Source organism: Myotis myotis, unplaced genomic scaffold (assembly GCF_014108235.1).
Source record: "Myotis myotis isolate mMyoMyo1 unplaced genomic scaffold, mMyoMyo1.p scaffold_m19_p_9, whole genome shotgun sequence".
NCBI classification, from domain to species: Eukaryota; Metazoa; Chordata; class Mammalia; order Chiroptera; family Vespertilionidae; genus Myotis; species Myotis myotis.
Genome location: NW_023416401.1, coordinates 24,071,005 through 24,086,215, shown reverse-complemented (window position 1 = coordinate 24,086,215; position 15,211 = coordinate 24,071,005). Strand labels below are relative to the sequence as shown.

Below are 15,211 nucleotides of genomic sequence, written 5' to 3'. Positions count from 1 at the left end.
CAATAGCCCGAGAGCTGTGGATAGGACCAGGGAATTTCCCCAGGTTGGCATAACCTGGAAAGATCCTTAGAGAGCCACACGTGGATGTTTAAAAGGCCAAGCTAAAATCTAATCAGCTGATGAGGAGACTTCTATGCTATCACAACAGAGAGGCATGGCCCACGGGAACCCAAGAAAAAGGGACACTCAGGGAGCAGGAAGTTGCCTGTGTTTAACCAGCTGCATGGTCAGCAGAGTCTGTTGACCCCTCTCTGTCCTGCCCCCTCCTCTGAGCACCCATTACACCTGGCACACACCTTCCTCGGAGTCCTAACCACATGCCACCAGAAGCAGCAATTCACCATTCATCTTGACCAGTGTCCCTGAGTGTCCTGGCTGCATCCGTTCGGCCAGAGAGAACCCACTCCCTGGGGAGACTGATGCCGTGAACCAGACCTTGGAGAAGGCAATCCTCAACCCCCACAAAGGTCTACACTGAGACTGTACTGGTACTGTCGGTCCACCAGCACACCTCCTTGCTCTGGCCGTTGCTCTTTTGTATCACAGAACATGCTGAACCAAGACACGCAGCAGATGTTCCCAGGAGAGATAACCCTTCTTCCAACATGGGGACACTGCGAAGCCCAGCATGGGCTAGAGCAGCCGTGGGCAAACTACAGCCCGCGGGCCGGATCCGGCCCGTTTGAAATGAATAAAACTAAAAAAAAAAAAGACCGTACCCTTTTATGTAATGATGTTTACTTTGAATTTATATTAGTTCACACAAACACTCCATCCATGCTTTTGTTCCGGCCCTCCGGTCCAGTTTAAGAACCCATTGTGGCCCTCAAGTCAAAAAGTTTGCCCACCCCTGGGCTAGAGGATCAAATTCTCGGGTGGCTCAGCAGCTGGCTGAACAACTGTACTCAGAGAGTGTTCGTTTATGATCGGTTGTCACCTAATGGAAGATCTCTAATGGGCACCACATGGTTCTGCCGTTTTATCAACACATGTGGTGAAGACGTGGCTTAAATTAACACAGAAGACTTAGTTATCAAATGAACAAGTTGTAGCCCAGTTAGGGTGACTCATTAATTGAGTGTCACCCCATGCACCGGGAGGTCGCCGGTTCAATCCCCAGTCAGGGGCGTACAGGAGGCAGCCGATTGATGATGTTTCTCTCTCATTGATGTTTCTATCTTGCTCCCTCTCTCTCTAAAACCAATAAACATATATTTAAAAAATGTACAAGTTGTATGAGGTTGGAAAGACTTATTAATATCAGAGGTGATAAAGTTAAGATTTAAAACAGTGAGATCATGAAACCAACATGATAACATTTAACAGGGAGAAATATAAAGTCTTTCATTAGATTAATTTTAAAAAGCCAGTGGTACAAGTAATACACTGGAAATTTTGGTTTGATTATAATGGATAATTGATATAAAAGCACTTGGGGACTCTCATGAACTCAAAACTGCTGTGATGTGGCTATAATAAAGCTGGTGCAATCTTAAGTTTTACTCACAAAAATACAGGGTTCAAATCGAGGGGGAGAGAAAATGACCATTAACTGTGGGATAGTCACAAAATGGAGCACTGCGTGGCAATAAGAATGAACACACTGAGGGTCTACACAAGAACATGAATGAACCTCGAAAGCATCACACTGAGTGAAAAGAGACAGACAAAGAAGAGTGCGTGCTGTATGATTCCATGTACATGGCGTTCAAGGGCAGGCAAAGCTAACCCGTGGTGCTGGATGTGAGAACAGTGGCTGCCATGAGGTTGGGGACTGATGAAAGGAACCGAGAAAGAACTCTCTGGTGTGACGGGAACGCTTCATATCTTGACTGAAGTATTGGGTTCAGCGTGTACACATTCCACAAAGCTGTGGGGGTGCACTGTTACGATGGGTGCCTTTCTCTCCGTGTATATCTGATCTCCATGTACACACATCTAGATGTCAGCTCATCGACTGACAAAGGCCCCGCTCTGCTGAGTGATGTCCATGAAGCGGGAGGCTGTGCATGTGGGCAGGGGGCATATGGGTCATCTCTGTACTGTCCTCTCAGTTTTGTTGTGAACCTGAAACTGTTCTAAAGTAAGAAAGTCTTTTTTAAAACAGAAACCAAAGCCATCTGGAGGAGCAGCCCAGGTGTTGTGCTGTTCAGAGCGCGTCTGAAACACAGGTGCAGCCCTGGACACACCCATTACGATAAGAAGATCACAATCCAGAAGGAAAGGATTCAGAATGGGGAGGAGCGAGGGAGCCCCCCAAACTAGGACCTGAGGAAGAAACTGGCTGGTCGGCTGGATAGAGATTCTCCCGGGAAAGGGGGAGACTTCTTTCTCATGGGCATCGCCTGGAGGAGGCACCTAGGGGGGCAGAGACCACACTTCCTGGGTGAAGGGGATGTGTGAATTCTTTGGAAGGAAGATCTAAATAGACTCAAAGGCCCCTTCCAGTTTCAAACTCTACAAATTAGAGAGACGTGATAAAGTTCTTCATTTAAGGACGACTGCACATTCAAAGTTAGAACAACCATTGATTGAAGCCCCACTGTATCAATTATTCTTGTACAGTGATATGATTTATATACTACTCTCTAATATTATATATAATATTAATATATAGGACTCCTACAATAATATAATAGTATATATACTAGGGTATAACTATCCTAGACATTCTGATACAACAATCCATTCGTCATTGCCAATGCTCACAGTGGCCTGAAAAGGTAGACATCATTATATCTATTTTATCTCCATTTTACACATAAGAAGATGCAGGCTCAGGGACAGTAAAAAGCTCAAATTGGCAGAACTGGGATTCAAACCCAACTGTCTGCAAAGCTAGCATTCTTTTATCTACAACTCGCTGCTTCTTACCTTTGGGGAGCTTTGGGGTCTTGCTTTTAAGTGTATGGTAAGGTCCTTGCAGTAAATGGCAATACCTGTGCCATCAGGTATTAAAATGCACTTGAATTAACCGGCTGAAGGTAAGTTTGGAGAACAAAAGAAGGGGGGGGGGGTGCAGAGGGCAGAGGGGTGGATGGAACCTCGTCTCCAGGATGCTTCTTCCTTCCTGGGATGGTCTGGATACAGAGGGTTCCCAAGCTGGGCCAGGGTCCGTACCAGATGTTTCCCAGAGGTGTGGCTATGACTACTCCTCCGCAGGTGTGACAACAGGACCTTCCCTATCTGGGGCAGCACTGGTGGGGACACCTGCCCCCTGCCTCTCAGTGGGTGATTTCTCTGTGCCCACTCTGCACTTGCACCTCACTTACCTCATCTTTGAAGAGTCGTGCTTGGTCCTCACAACCTGTCAGGGTCTGAACGAAGCCGAAGACCTTGGAAATCAAAGAAGACATGCTGCCTGTTGCCAAGGAAACAGGGGCTTGGGAGACAGGGGGGAGGTGGCTTATATGGCCTTGGCAATTTCTGGGCTGTGACTGTGTTGCTTTTTCTTATCAACCTAAGAGGATCCTTGCATCTCTGTGCTACTGGGTATGTGAGGCTCAGCCTGCCCCTCCCGCTAGATTTCCAGCTGGGCTAGTAGCCGGCCCCTCTCCCCATCCACCAGGACGGGCCATGAAACAGTCTCTCCATCAGTCCCCACCGGGCAGCTAGGAGGGTCTGTGGACTTGAGGGATGGGCAGGAGACAGTGTCAGGGGCAGCTTCCAGCTCTGCTGGGTGGCCTCCTGAACAAGGGTGTCCTGGTGAGAGGGCAGAGCAGGGGAGGGGAAGAAGGGGCTGAGCTCCTCACCTCATCGATGGTCCACTTGGCCACTGTTGAGGCCGAGATGCCCGCCACTCCCGGCAGGAGCTTGCAGTGCTGCTCCCAGCACACTGAGAGGGACCGGTCAGGGTGGGCCGACAGGGATGACATGAAGAAGGACTGGTGGATGACATCGGTCGTTAGTGCTGGAAAGCAGAGGCAGAGGCTGGCAGGCCGATGCTGGGGATGAACCTGGCCCCAGGAGCCGGCCTGTACCCATGCCACTCAAGAGGACCACGGCCCCTTCTGATAGCCTTGCAGGGCCAAGAGGGTGGTCCAGATCTGCCTCATCTGGGCTCGCTCCTTCCGGTAAAGTGGCTTCCTTGCTTCACAGACTCTCGGGTCAGCTGCTTGGAACGACCTCCTCCCCAACCCCCATCCCTCTGAGGCTGGGCCCTGCAAGGAGGCTTTCTCAGAGCTGCTGCAGCATCCTGGTCCCCTTCTCGAGATACCTTGCATCCAAGGGGTGGACACTCTGCAAGAAGCCCGTTGTGTCTGTCCTCCTTTCCCTAAGTCCTTTTGGGCCCTCATTAACTTGCTCTTGAACCCTGGGCAAGTCACATAACAGGGGCCTGTTTCCCAGGCTGTAAATGAACAGGTTGGGCAAGGAAACCTCTGCGGTTTCCTCTTGTTCTCTCAAGCACTGACCCTCAGGGGGCTGGGCAGGTCCTACCAGCAGGGAGAGCACAGCTGAGTCCTGTCCTTGGCAGGCAGCCTCCACCTCGGAGCTGTTTGCCAGCGAACCCTGGAGCCCACACTGAAGAGGTCTCCCCATGGATGTGTGAGAAGTCTCCGGAACAAAATCCAGAGTGACTGTGTCCCCTCTGTGAGAGAGCCAGCTGGTAGGACAAGGGAGCCCTGCACAGAGGTCCGAGGCCTGCGCCCTGTCCTCTGTTCCGTCCTGTCCCTGGAGGGCTATAGCCTCAGGCTTTGGGAAGACTGAACTTCCCTAGTCCTCAGGACACTTCTGGAATGAACACAGGCACTCGCCCTCTGGTGGTCAGAATGTGGCCCTGCAATGGAAGCCGACCAGGATTCCCACTGAAGGTGGAAGAGGTACGCTCTGCAGTCCCACCCCCAAAAGTCCTCACTCTGAGACCCTCCTCACTCAGGCCTGAGGCTGCAGAAATCGCCTTCTGTCTCCGCCGAGAGGAAACAGTAGGGAACAGCACCAGGAGAGAATCAGGCAAGAGATCAGAACACGCGAGAATTCCAGTAGGTTATGTGACCATCTCGGTTAAGTCTCCCACCACCTTTTGAGATTGGCACTATTATCATCAGCATTTTACAGGTGAGGCCACTGAGGTTCAGAGTGCCCCGGTTCACAGACTGTTCCTGAAGCACTCGAATAGGTTGGGTCCTGCCCAGACATTGTGTAATGAACCAGGTGATTGTTCATGGTCTCCTCCTGACTTAAAACCATGTGCAACTCAAATGAGGCAAGATCCCCAGTGTCCCTGCTACTGGTCAGAGATGTGAGATGACTTCATCACACAACGGGAGGGTGCAGTCCCCTTGTGCCTCCCCTTGGAGCATGCTATGGGCTGAACTGCGTCTCCCCGAATTCAAATGCTAAAACTCTAGCCCCCAGTACCTCAGAGTGTGGCTGTAGTTGGAGAAAGGGCCTTTAAAGAGGTGGTTAGGCAGGGTGGACTCTAATCCAATCCAAGTAGTGCTCTTGTAAGAAAAAGAATTTTGGACACACAGAAAGATGTGGGGGGTGGGGGAGGGGGGTACAGGCATAGAGGAAAGACCATGTGAGGACACAGAGAAGGCAGACATCTTCAAGCCAAGGAGAGGCCTCCGAAGAAACCAAACCCCTCCACTCTTTGACCCTGGACGTTTAGCATCCAGAGGTGTGAGAACATAAATTTTTGTTGTTTAAGCCACCCACTCTGTGGTACTTGGTTATGACAGCCAAGCTAAAACAAAGGGGGGTGGGAAGGGAACTGACATTAGGTTAGGTGCTTTATGTCTATTACATCAGCAGCACGTAGCAGAACTCAGACCCGAGTCTGAATCCCAGCTCTGCTCCTGACAAGGCAAATGACCTCAGGCAAATGACTTCTCTCTCTGAGCCTCTCATTCTCTTCTCTCAGAAGAAGAGAGTCCTATCCACAGTAATAGTAACCACTATTATTGCAGGTAGCTGACATGCGAAAGGCAGTAATTCATGTTTTCTTTTAATCGTTTATTTATTTTTAGAGAGAGAGATGGATTTGTTGTTCCTACCATGCATTCATTGGTTGCTTCTTGTATGTGGCCTGACTGAGGATCGAACCCAAAACCTTGGCGTATCAGGACGATGCTCTAACTAACTGAGATACCCTGCCAGGGCAGTTATATTCATGTTTTCAAATGAGGAAACTGAGGCTCAGAGATGTTCAGTCACTTGCTCAAGGTCACACAGCTAGACAGCGACAAGCCATGGCTTCCCTCCCAGGGAGCCTAGAATGAGGAACAGAGCTAGGGCATCATCTGACCTCCCAGTGGAGAACCAGAGGCCCAGAGAGTTCTGTGCCTTTCCCACAGATTCCCAGCAAGGCCATGGGTGAAATAGGCCTGGAACCCGTGGTCATTCGAGCCCCATCCTGTACTCTTGCCACTGCTCTGTGCTCCCCAAACGAAGAGATACAACCACCTTTCCAGCTTCTCCATCTCTCTCTCTTTTTTATAAAGGATTATTTAGTATCTTCTATTTTTTAAATATGTTTTTATTGATTTCAGAGAGAGGGAGAGGGAGAAGGAGAGAGAGAGAAACATCAATGATGAGAGAGAATCATTGATTGGCTGCCTCCTGCACGCCCCCTAGTCAGGATCAAGCCTGCAACCTAGGCATGTGCCCTGACCTGGAATCAAACCATGATCTCCTGGTTCATGGGTCGATGCTCAAGCACTGAGCCACGCCGCCCGGACCAGCTCTCCTTCTCTGTAAACATCCCACCAATTGTACACACTTTGTGGAGGACGTGGGGGTAAATGACCCTGGACTTACTCGCGAACTCTTCTTGTGTAATCTTCTGATACTTTGGAGGGCGCCCAGTCCTGGAGAGAGAGGGACCAGGTCCATGGCAGGGAATCAGTGCCCGGCCTTGCCCAAGAGGACAAGAGGCCCTGCACCCTTGCCCTCCGCACCGGCCATGATGGCGAGGCTTCTTCCTTAGGGAGAAGCCCGAGAGGTTCCTCTTACGGGCCGAGGCCTCTGAGTCGGACAGCTCCACTTTCAGCCGGTTCTGGTTTCTCTCAGCCAGGGGGCACCCCGAGAGGCAATGGTGAGCTGTGAACTTGCCTGTGATGTGGCCGGACCCGTCACAACCAGGCGTGGGGCACTTCCTGAGGAAGAAGAAGGCATAAGTTGGGCTGACCCGCTTGTTCCCCTGAGCCCTTTCCAAGCCTGGCCCCATTCAGAGAGGGTCTTTAGTGAGCTCTGATTGGCCACACACGGACCCTCTCTGAGCAGTGTCTGAGGGTCTCTCAGCAGGAGCCCTGCCCTCACCGCTGGTGGAAGCTGTACTTGGAGGTCCTCGTGTGCGGCAGGCCCCGGTAGCTGAGGGGGGAACAGCCCTCAGGGGAGGCAGAGCCGAGCTCTCTGGGATCTGGAGGGACAGGAACAAGAGTCAGCATAAGGTCCTGGGGTAGGGGTGGGGGTGGGATGAGTGGAGAGCAGGGAAGTCAGCCCTGGGAATTAGTTCCCCAGGTAGAAGGGCCCCGAGCTAGGCTGTGACACCACTTCCTGCTACTGGATATTTACCTCTCTGTAGGGAATGAGGGGTTTGGCTCTCACATACTTTGGTGAAACCTGCAGGCCATGCCCTCTGTCTCCACGGGGGGAATATCCAACGCAGAGCTGGTGTGGCCCAGCTGTACCTTAAGAGCCATGTCAGGCAGATTGACATTATTCTGTTTCCCTGTTTCATCCCCTAGACTTTGGTAATTTATTTTAGGCTCTGCCCATGCTTGGAGAGCAATCGAGAAGGATCAACACCCCACGAGAGACAGATGTGGCAACAGCAGGGAAACAGGGCTGGGGGGGGGGTGGGGGGATCCTGAGGGTGAGAACTGAGCAGTCCAATGATCTGACCTCTAACCCCTGCCTGTAAGGGCCCAGATTTTATTTAACAGAGCCAGCATTTCCTTAGCAAACGCCATGCACGCTCTGTGTGGCCCCTAAGCACATCTCCAAGTGAGTTTCCCCTTCACATCTCAATACCCCAACCCAACAACTGGGGAAGCCAGAGGAAGGGAGGGAGGGTGCGAGGTCTCAGAGCTCACTGAGGCCTCCAGAGTCCTGTGTGTCAGACCTGGGCATGCTATCAAAGCGGGGGGTGGAGGGGTGGAGGAGCTAGGGGTGGGGTTGGACATCAGTAGGAAAGGATCAGAGTGCCCTAGGGGTACACACGGAGAGGAGGCTGCAGGGGATGCCCTGTCTTGGAGCACCAGCCGGCGGGGTGGATGTCCGGGTGGTCGGCATCAATCCAGAAGTCAAAGGCATGACTCCAGCCATCAAAGTGGAGCTGGGGGGGAAAGGCCCTTGGAAGTCAGGCATTCCTCACGGAGCCCCGCTCAGCCAGGAGGTCCTGCAGGCTCCAGGAGGCTCTCCCCATCCCCGGAGCCTGTCAGAAGCAAGATCCTGGATTGGAAGAACCAAGGGGCCAACCCCACAATAATCCCTCTTGGCCATCATGTACCCCAAGGGCTTCATCATTAAATTATGGACATCTCCCATCAATCCTCACATAGATCTAGGATTATCAGGCCATTTTATAGATGAGAGTGCTAAGGCTCAGAGGGGGAAATGACCTGCTCAAACACACAAAAGTAAGTCACAGATGAGGCTAGAATGAGACCCAAGATCTTCAGCCTCAAATTTAGAGCTCTCTTCTCCACAACGTGCAGCCTCCCTTATGTCTGGCTCCTGCCATGCCCTTGACCTTGAATGAATCTACAGAATTCCTGCCCAATCGGCCTGTTCACTTCCCCAGCCCAAGGGTCCCAGAGCCACCTTTATCCGATGGTCCTCCACATCCTCCACACTGGCCACACGGATCAGGGATGGGTTCCTGCGGTCCACAGCCTCCAGCTTCATGTTAACAAGAAAGCCGTGCGGGGGTCGCTGCAGGGGGACAGCAGCCTTCAGGCCGAGGCCCAGAATAGCAGTGCTGAGACCCCCAAGAAGGGAGTCCAAGTGCTGTGCCTGGAAAATTGGGGCCTGCAAAAGTGAGGGGGGGGGGGGCATGCAGGGGCACATCCTAGCTACCCAAGGGCTCCACGACTTCCTGAGCTCTGCTCTGGGGGCAGGAGAGCCAACTCACCACCTTGAAGGCCCAGGTGGGCACAGCAGAGGTCCCAGTTTCCTCCAGATATTTCTCCCAACAGAAGCTGTCAGGGTCTGGGTAGTCTGGAGAGAGGAGGACAGCAATGTCTAGGCACCCAGGCGTACTGGGAGAGCTCCCTGCCCCCAAGGAGAACCAGGAGCACGAAAGAGACAGAGGCTCATGGAGGACAATCTACCCCCGCATCACCACGGCCAGCTCCTTGCGGGGGCTCGGGAGGCAGAGGGGTGCTAGCAAGCACGTCACCTCCTCCCCGTTTCCAGGGCTGTCTGGGAACCCTGGCTCCCATTCCTCTCCACTGCCCTGTGGCTCTAGCCCCAGCCCAGCCCGCTCTGAACCTCTGTTGTATGTGGGCCCAAGCGATACTCTGAAAGGGAACACTTCCTTCACTCTGGAATCCTGCACCCTTGTTGTTGGGGAGGGAGTGTCCCTTAACTTTCTTCCCTTAAACCAGCGGTTCTCAACCTGTGGGTCGCAACCCCTTCGGGGGTCGAATGACCCTTTCACAGGGGTCGCCTAAGACCATCGGAAAACACATATATAATTACATATTGTTTTTGTGATTAATCACTATGCTTTAATTATGTTCAATTTGTAACAATGAAATTGGGGGTCACCACAACATGAGGAACTGTATTAACCCTTTGCGGTCCAATTTTAGTTTTGGAATTCAAACAGTCTGGTCCAAATTAGTTGACGGGATTGAATGTTGAACCGGTTTGGGGTGTCTCCGCCTCGACGTTGGACCTGCTCCTAGCGCCTGGTCTGTCGAGTCAGCCTCCACGTTAGACCGAAAAGGGTTAAAGGGTCGCGGTATTAGGAAGGTTGAGATCCACTGCCTTAAACCTTCACACAGTCGGCGTTGGACAGAACTCTCCTAAAATTAAAGGGTTCTCTACTCCCAGGCATAGAGGCTGAGGCTCCTGGGGGTACTGGTGTAGGACCTGGAGAGAGGGGTGTAGGGCCAGGCCCAGGCAAGGGTGTGCTCAGGCTGCACGGTCACCTTGTGGAGGTGTGAGGGGCTTTCCTTGCTTCTGGCACCAGCCAACCGGGTGGATGTAGGGGCTGCTGGGATCACACCTGAAAGCCAAGAATATACCTCACTGTCCCAAGTGAAACTTGGAGGCCCTGAGCCTGCTGCCTACAACAGCATGGCGTCAGGGTGCACCCTACTTAGTGAGAGTTAGACAGATGGCTGGTGAGAAAGTCAGAAAACTGTAGCATTAACTGAAAGCTCTACCACCACCATCTTATCTAAGAGCAAACCATGAATCACAGCGGTCTGCTCATCTTAACCTTGGTATTTCTAGATGATACCTCTCATATTGTATTGTGGCTATGGCCAGTGTGGCTAAGTGATTATAGCATCATCCCATGCACTGAAGGGTCATGGGTTCAGTTCCCAGTCAGGGCACATACAGGAGGTAACTGATCATTGTTTCTCCCTCTCTCCCTCTCCCTTCCTCTCTCTCTAAAAAATCAATAAAAAACATATCTAAGAGGCATTCTAGCATTCTTAGAAGAGAGCAGCTTTATGAAACATGCACTTAATATTTTCTAAAGTCTTAACAACAAAAAAAGACCATATCCTTGAATGAGGATTAAAAATATATATATTGCATGTGTTTCTTACGATATACATAGATCAAACCCACAGGACAACCAATAATCCCCCTGAACAAATATGAATGCTAGGGCTGGGCAGGGGCTACATGGTGTCTAAGTTTTCAAAGTCTTGCCTCCCTCCCCTGCCATCCCCCCACCACCCCGGCCAAGTCTGGGCCCTCCCCCTACCAGTAGTCGTAAGTATCGTCCCAGTTGTCAAAGTGCACCAGGAAGCGACTGTCCACCACGTCGGTCACGCTGGCCACACAGACGAGGGACGGGTTCATACGGTCCACAGCCTCCAGCTTCATGCCCACCTGGAAGCCCAGGGGTGGGGGACTCTGGGGGCAAGAAGAGGGGCTGCCACGGCCAGCCAGGCAGGCCACTGGCAAGGGAAGGAGTGGGTTCCCTAAGAGTCATGCTGGGGTTAGGGGGTGGGATAGACAGGCAGAATCATAATCCCCAGCCCAGAGCCACTCTGAATAACCCCAAGGAGCATTCAGAGGACACCTCATAATGGCAGAAGATGAGTGACTGGCAGGAAGGTGCACATTCACCCAAGTGTACCAGGTGGAGAACAGCCTGCCCTACCCAACGAGACAGCTGTCATCATCCCCGTTTGAAAAGTCAGACAACCTGCCCAGGACCACAATGCTAATCAACAGTGGGGCCAGGATGGAAAAAGTTTGACTTACGAGTCTCATCCCCTCTCACAAGAGCGGGCAGAACCCCACCAGTCACTTGGGCACCTGCAGGATGGTCTCTGGGCTGGGCTGGAGGTGGTGGGTAACTGCCCGAATGGCATGGCAGGGTCCCGGGCCCAGGGGAACCCTGGACTTTTTTTTTTTTTTTTTGCTTGAGAACTGTGGAATTATTTGGAATGTTTTACAAATGGTTGCCACATCAACAACAAAACATGATGTACAAAATATGTACATCACAACATGCTTTTAAAGACACTTTGCATTGTGCTCACATTCCCTTAAATGTTGGGGAACCCTGAACTTTTGATATAGTGATATTTTTAATGGGGGTCCCCTATATCTTTCAGACCATTTGCTTGGGATTAAGAGATACGTGAACTGCTGTGTAAAGCTGCCAGCTGCCTTGAACAGAGAAAAAGACAAGGGTGAGTTGTTGAGACTAAATAGGAGAGCCTTGATGTCGGGCAAAAGGCTGGGAAAGGCAGCTCCCAGGACAGAGGCTCGGACCTCACACCAAAAACGACAGAGCAAACCAAAGCAAGAAACAAGCACGGTGCCTGGCCTGTGTGGCTCAGTGGTTGAGCATCAACCCATGAACCAGGAGGTCACGGTTCGATTCCCTGTCAGGGCGCATGCCTGGGTTGTGGGCTTGATCCTCAGTGGGGGAATGTGTAGGAGGCAGCTGATCAATGATTCTCTCTCATCATTCATGTTTCTATCTTTCTCTCCCTTTCCCTTCCTCTCTGAAATCAATAAAAATATTTTTGAAATAGAGAGAGAGAGAAATAAATAAAAAAAGAGACAAGCACAGTGACACCTCAGAGCCCAGGCAGAGACAGTGAGCCAGGGCCTCCGAGGGGACGAAGAAGAGGCTTTCTGTGGAGGGAACAGGGGAGAACCTATGCCCAGCTTCTCCCTCTGGCCTTGGCCTGCCCAGCGGGCCCCTCCCGTTTGGTAGGAGAGACCAGAACAGAGCTGAGAGCACTGGAAGAGGAGCTCTCCTCGGGGCAGTCAGGTACCCTGGGCCAGCTGCCGTGACGCTGTCCCCGGGGCAGGTGTCTACTCTGGCTCAGGGGCACTCACGTGGCTTTGGCTCACGAACAGGTGCTTGGGGGCAGCCTGAGCCCTTGTGCTGCGCAGGTACTGACTCCAGCTGAACTCCTCCTCCTTGTAACCTAGGCCCCGCACGGGGCCGAACAGAGCGCCGTGCAGACAGAGGCTGGGCCGCGGCCAGGGCACCCCACCCTGAAGCAGCAGAATCGGGCCGGCCTGAGGACCCCACCGCCCTCAAGGACCTGCCCAGGGACCCACGGCCGAAGCAGGACACCTTCGGGTGGACACTCAAAGGGCAAGGGCACAGCAGAACCCTGGGGCAACGTCACAGCAGGAGGTGGTGGAGAGAGGCTGGCTGTGCGGTGGGGAAGGGAAGGGAGCCCAGGGGAAGAAGGGATGGGCCTGAGGGCCCCTGCCTCACTGTGACCAGCCTAGCGAGGTCTTACCTTTGGGGGGCTGTAGCTTGTGCCCAGTCTTCTCAAACCAGCCAGCAGGGTGGATGTCAGGGGAGTTGGCATTGATCCAGAAGTCGTGGCACTCAGAATACCCATCAAAATGCAGTCGGAGACGATAGCCACACACCTGGCCCCATGAGGGGGAAATCACAGAGACTCTAATGCCAGCAGACACCCACTCCTTTGCCTTCACCTCTCCTGCCCGGCCTGATCATCTTGGGGCTCTAATGCTAACAGGCTCCCCACCTCCCTTCACTCGCAGGTTTCCGCCTATCCTGAACCTTGTGCCATACTCTCCTGCGATGAGGAAAGTTCATGTACTTGTGAGCTCTGAGTTCTGGGTACAAGACAGGCACATCCGGTGGCATCCTCCTGCCCTTTAAGACCTAGGCAGAACCCCATGGGCACCTACCAGGGCTCAGGCGTGCTCAAGGCCCCCCTGACCTTTCTTTCTGCTTCTTCTCTCACTGCTCCCTAGTCGCACACTCTGCTCTGGCCCCACTGAGCTAACGGCAGCTCCGTGAAAGCGGCCTGTTTCACACCCCAGAGCCCTTGCTCACTTTGCTCCTTTTGCCTGGGACACCCTAGCCATTCGCAACTCGTCTCTCAAGGCTCAGCAGAGGAGCCCCTGCCTCGGTGAAGCTTCTCCTGCCCCCTCACGGCCTCTCTGCTCACGTCGGTCCCACGACTGTGGGGTGTCACTAATATGTTTCCCTGGCTGATTCCCACACAACTGTGAGCTCCAAGATGACAGGCACCTTGTTGGACTCATGCCAACGCCCCTGCTCTCGGGATCTCCTCCAGTTCGCCCAGCACTGAAGTGCACACCCACGTAGCACCATCCCCAGCCTCACACTTCCTCTGGTTTCTGTTCATTTTTCATCTTTCGATGCAACCACCTCAATCCCCCACTAGACTATGTGTTTTCTGAGGGCAGGAGAGCGTCTCCCTCATCTGAGCCCGAGCCCCGGATGCCCCTGGCAGGCTCCATCAGTCTATCCTGAGAGACACCATCAGAACGGTGGTGCGAGCCTTGGCTCACCTCGGCCACGGTGAGGATGAAGTACATGGATGGGTGCTGAGGGTCGATGCCTTCCAACTTCATGCCCAGTCTGAAGCCGTTCTTGTTATGAGTGACCGCCTGGTACTGTCAACGCACAGATTGGAGAGGACCCAGCTTCCATCCAGCCTTATCCTGGCCTAGTGGGCTTGGGGTGAAGGAGCTGCCTTTAGACCCCACCCACCGGTACTACCAAAGGAATAACTTATTTGGGGGTCTTTAGTGCAGGGATTCAGAGGGGGACAGGTCCCTTGAAAAATGTGCGTTGAGTCAGGGCTGGACTTAAGGGTTCTCTCTCATCCAAGTCATTTAAAGTTCCATATACAGAATTGAGTAGAAGGCACCAGAATTTAAAAATCTGCAGGCCCAGTGATGGGGGAGCCTGGTTCCACCTCCTTATTTCTTCCCACCCTGGACATCCCTTATTGTGGGCTCTTTTCTACTCTGGTCCCCAACCAGGCTCTCCCCTTTCCATTCCATCCCTTTAAGAGATGTCAGATACACAAAACACCAGAAGGCCTGAGCTGGGTGGTGAGTCCTCGACTGGGATGCAAGCATTTCCTAGGCGGAAGCTGTCCCACTCACGTCCTGGAAGAGGCTGACCGGGGCGGTGATGGCCTTCTGCTCCTCAAGGTAAGACTCCCAGGACCAGCCTTCCTTCTTCTCCCCTGACGCTGTGGACAGGAGACACAGGCTGACATGGGAGAGTGGGGATGGTGATGGAGGTCTGAGGGCCAGAGCTGGCTACGAACGGACTTTGTTCCATTTTTCTTAGAACCAAAGGGTCAGAATGGGGGCCCAAACAGCAAGGTCAGACCAATGACGGGTTCAGACTTGCTCAGACCAAAGGGAGCAATGCCATGTGATACTCAAGTCTTTGGATCCTGAGCCTGGCAGCGAGGCCTACTTACACAGGACAGAGGCTAAACAAACAGATGAGATAACCCCAACCAAGAACACACGTGTACTAATACACAAACCATCAACATTGCTTTTTTCTCATACTCTCTCACACACACTAACTGATGCTTATCTACATATGTACAACACACCATCACAACTGCCACCTACTCTCCCAGCCTCACGCCTCCAAATGTGCGTGCACGCAATACTTGAATACATATCCGTAGGCCGCATACCAGGCTGGCTCCCGTTCCACTCCTCACTTTCTGGGACGCTAGCTGTGGGCTGTCCCTCTGGGTCCTTCCTTTCTTCTCGCTTCTCCTGTGGAAGGCAA

The 15,211-nt window shown here is 52.6% G+C and overlaps 1 protein-coding gene across 8 annotated transcripts in view; it reads right to left on the bottom strand.

Annotated features, from left to right (window-relative positions):
- Window positions 1-15,211, bottom strand: part of L3MBTL1 (L3MBTL histone methyl-lysine binding protein 1) — a 28,862-nt gene that overhangs the window by 4,736 nt on the left and 8,915 nt on the right. For 4 of the 8 annotated variants that reach the window (XM_036322807.1, XM_036322803.1, XM_036322805.1 and 1 more), the window contains exons 4-17: window positions 15,114-15,198; window positions 14,560-14,648; window positions 13,957-14,061; window positions 12,906-13,041; window positions 12,490-12,581; window positions 10,892-11,043; window positions 10,101-10,177; window positions 9,077-9,162; window positions 8,767-8,877; window positions 8,164-8,278; window positions 7,261-7,360; window positions 6,760-7,097; window positions 3,753-3,910; window positions 3,273-3,335 (exon numbers count right to left, since the gene is read on the bottom strand). In XM_036322807.1, coding sequence (XP_036178700.1) covers window positions 3,273-3,335; window positions 3,753-3,910; window positions 6,760-7,097; window positions 7,261-7,360; window positions 8,164-8,278; window positions 8,767-8,877; window positions 9,077-9,162; window positions 10,101-10,177; window positions 10,892-11,043; window positions 12,490-12,581; window positions 12,906-13,041; window positions 13,957-14,061; window positions 14,560-14,648; window positions 15,114-15,198 — 1,707 coding nt within the window. Of the gene's footprint in view, window positions 1-3,272; window positions 3,336-3,752; window positions 3,911-6,759; window positions 7,098-7,260; window positions 7,361-8,163; window positions 8,279-8,766; window positions 8,878-9,076; window positions 9,163-10,100; window positions 10,178-10,891; window positions 11,044-12,489; window positions 12,582-12,905; window positions 13,042-13,956; window positions 14,062-14,559; window positions 14,649-15,113; window positions 15,199-15,211 lie in introns of those variants that run through there. The other 4 variants (XM_036322806.1, XM_036322808.1, XM_036322810.1 and 1 more) reach the window with 4 other exon arrangements.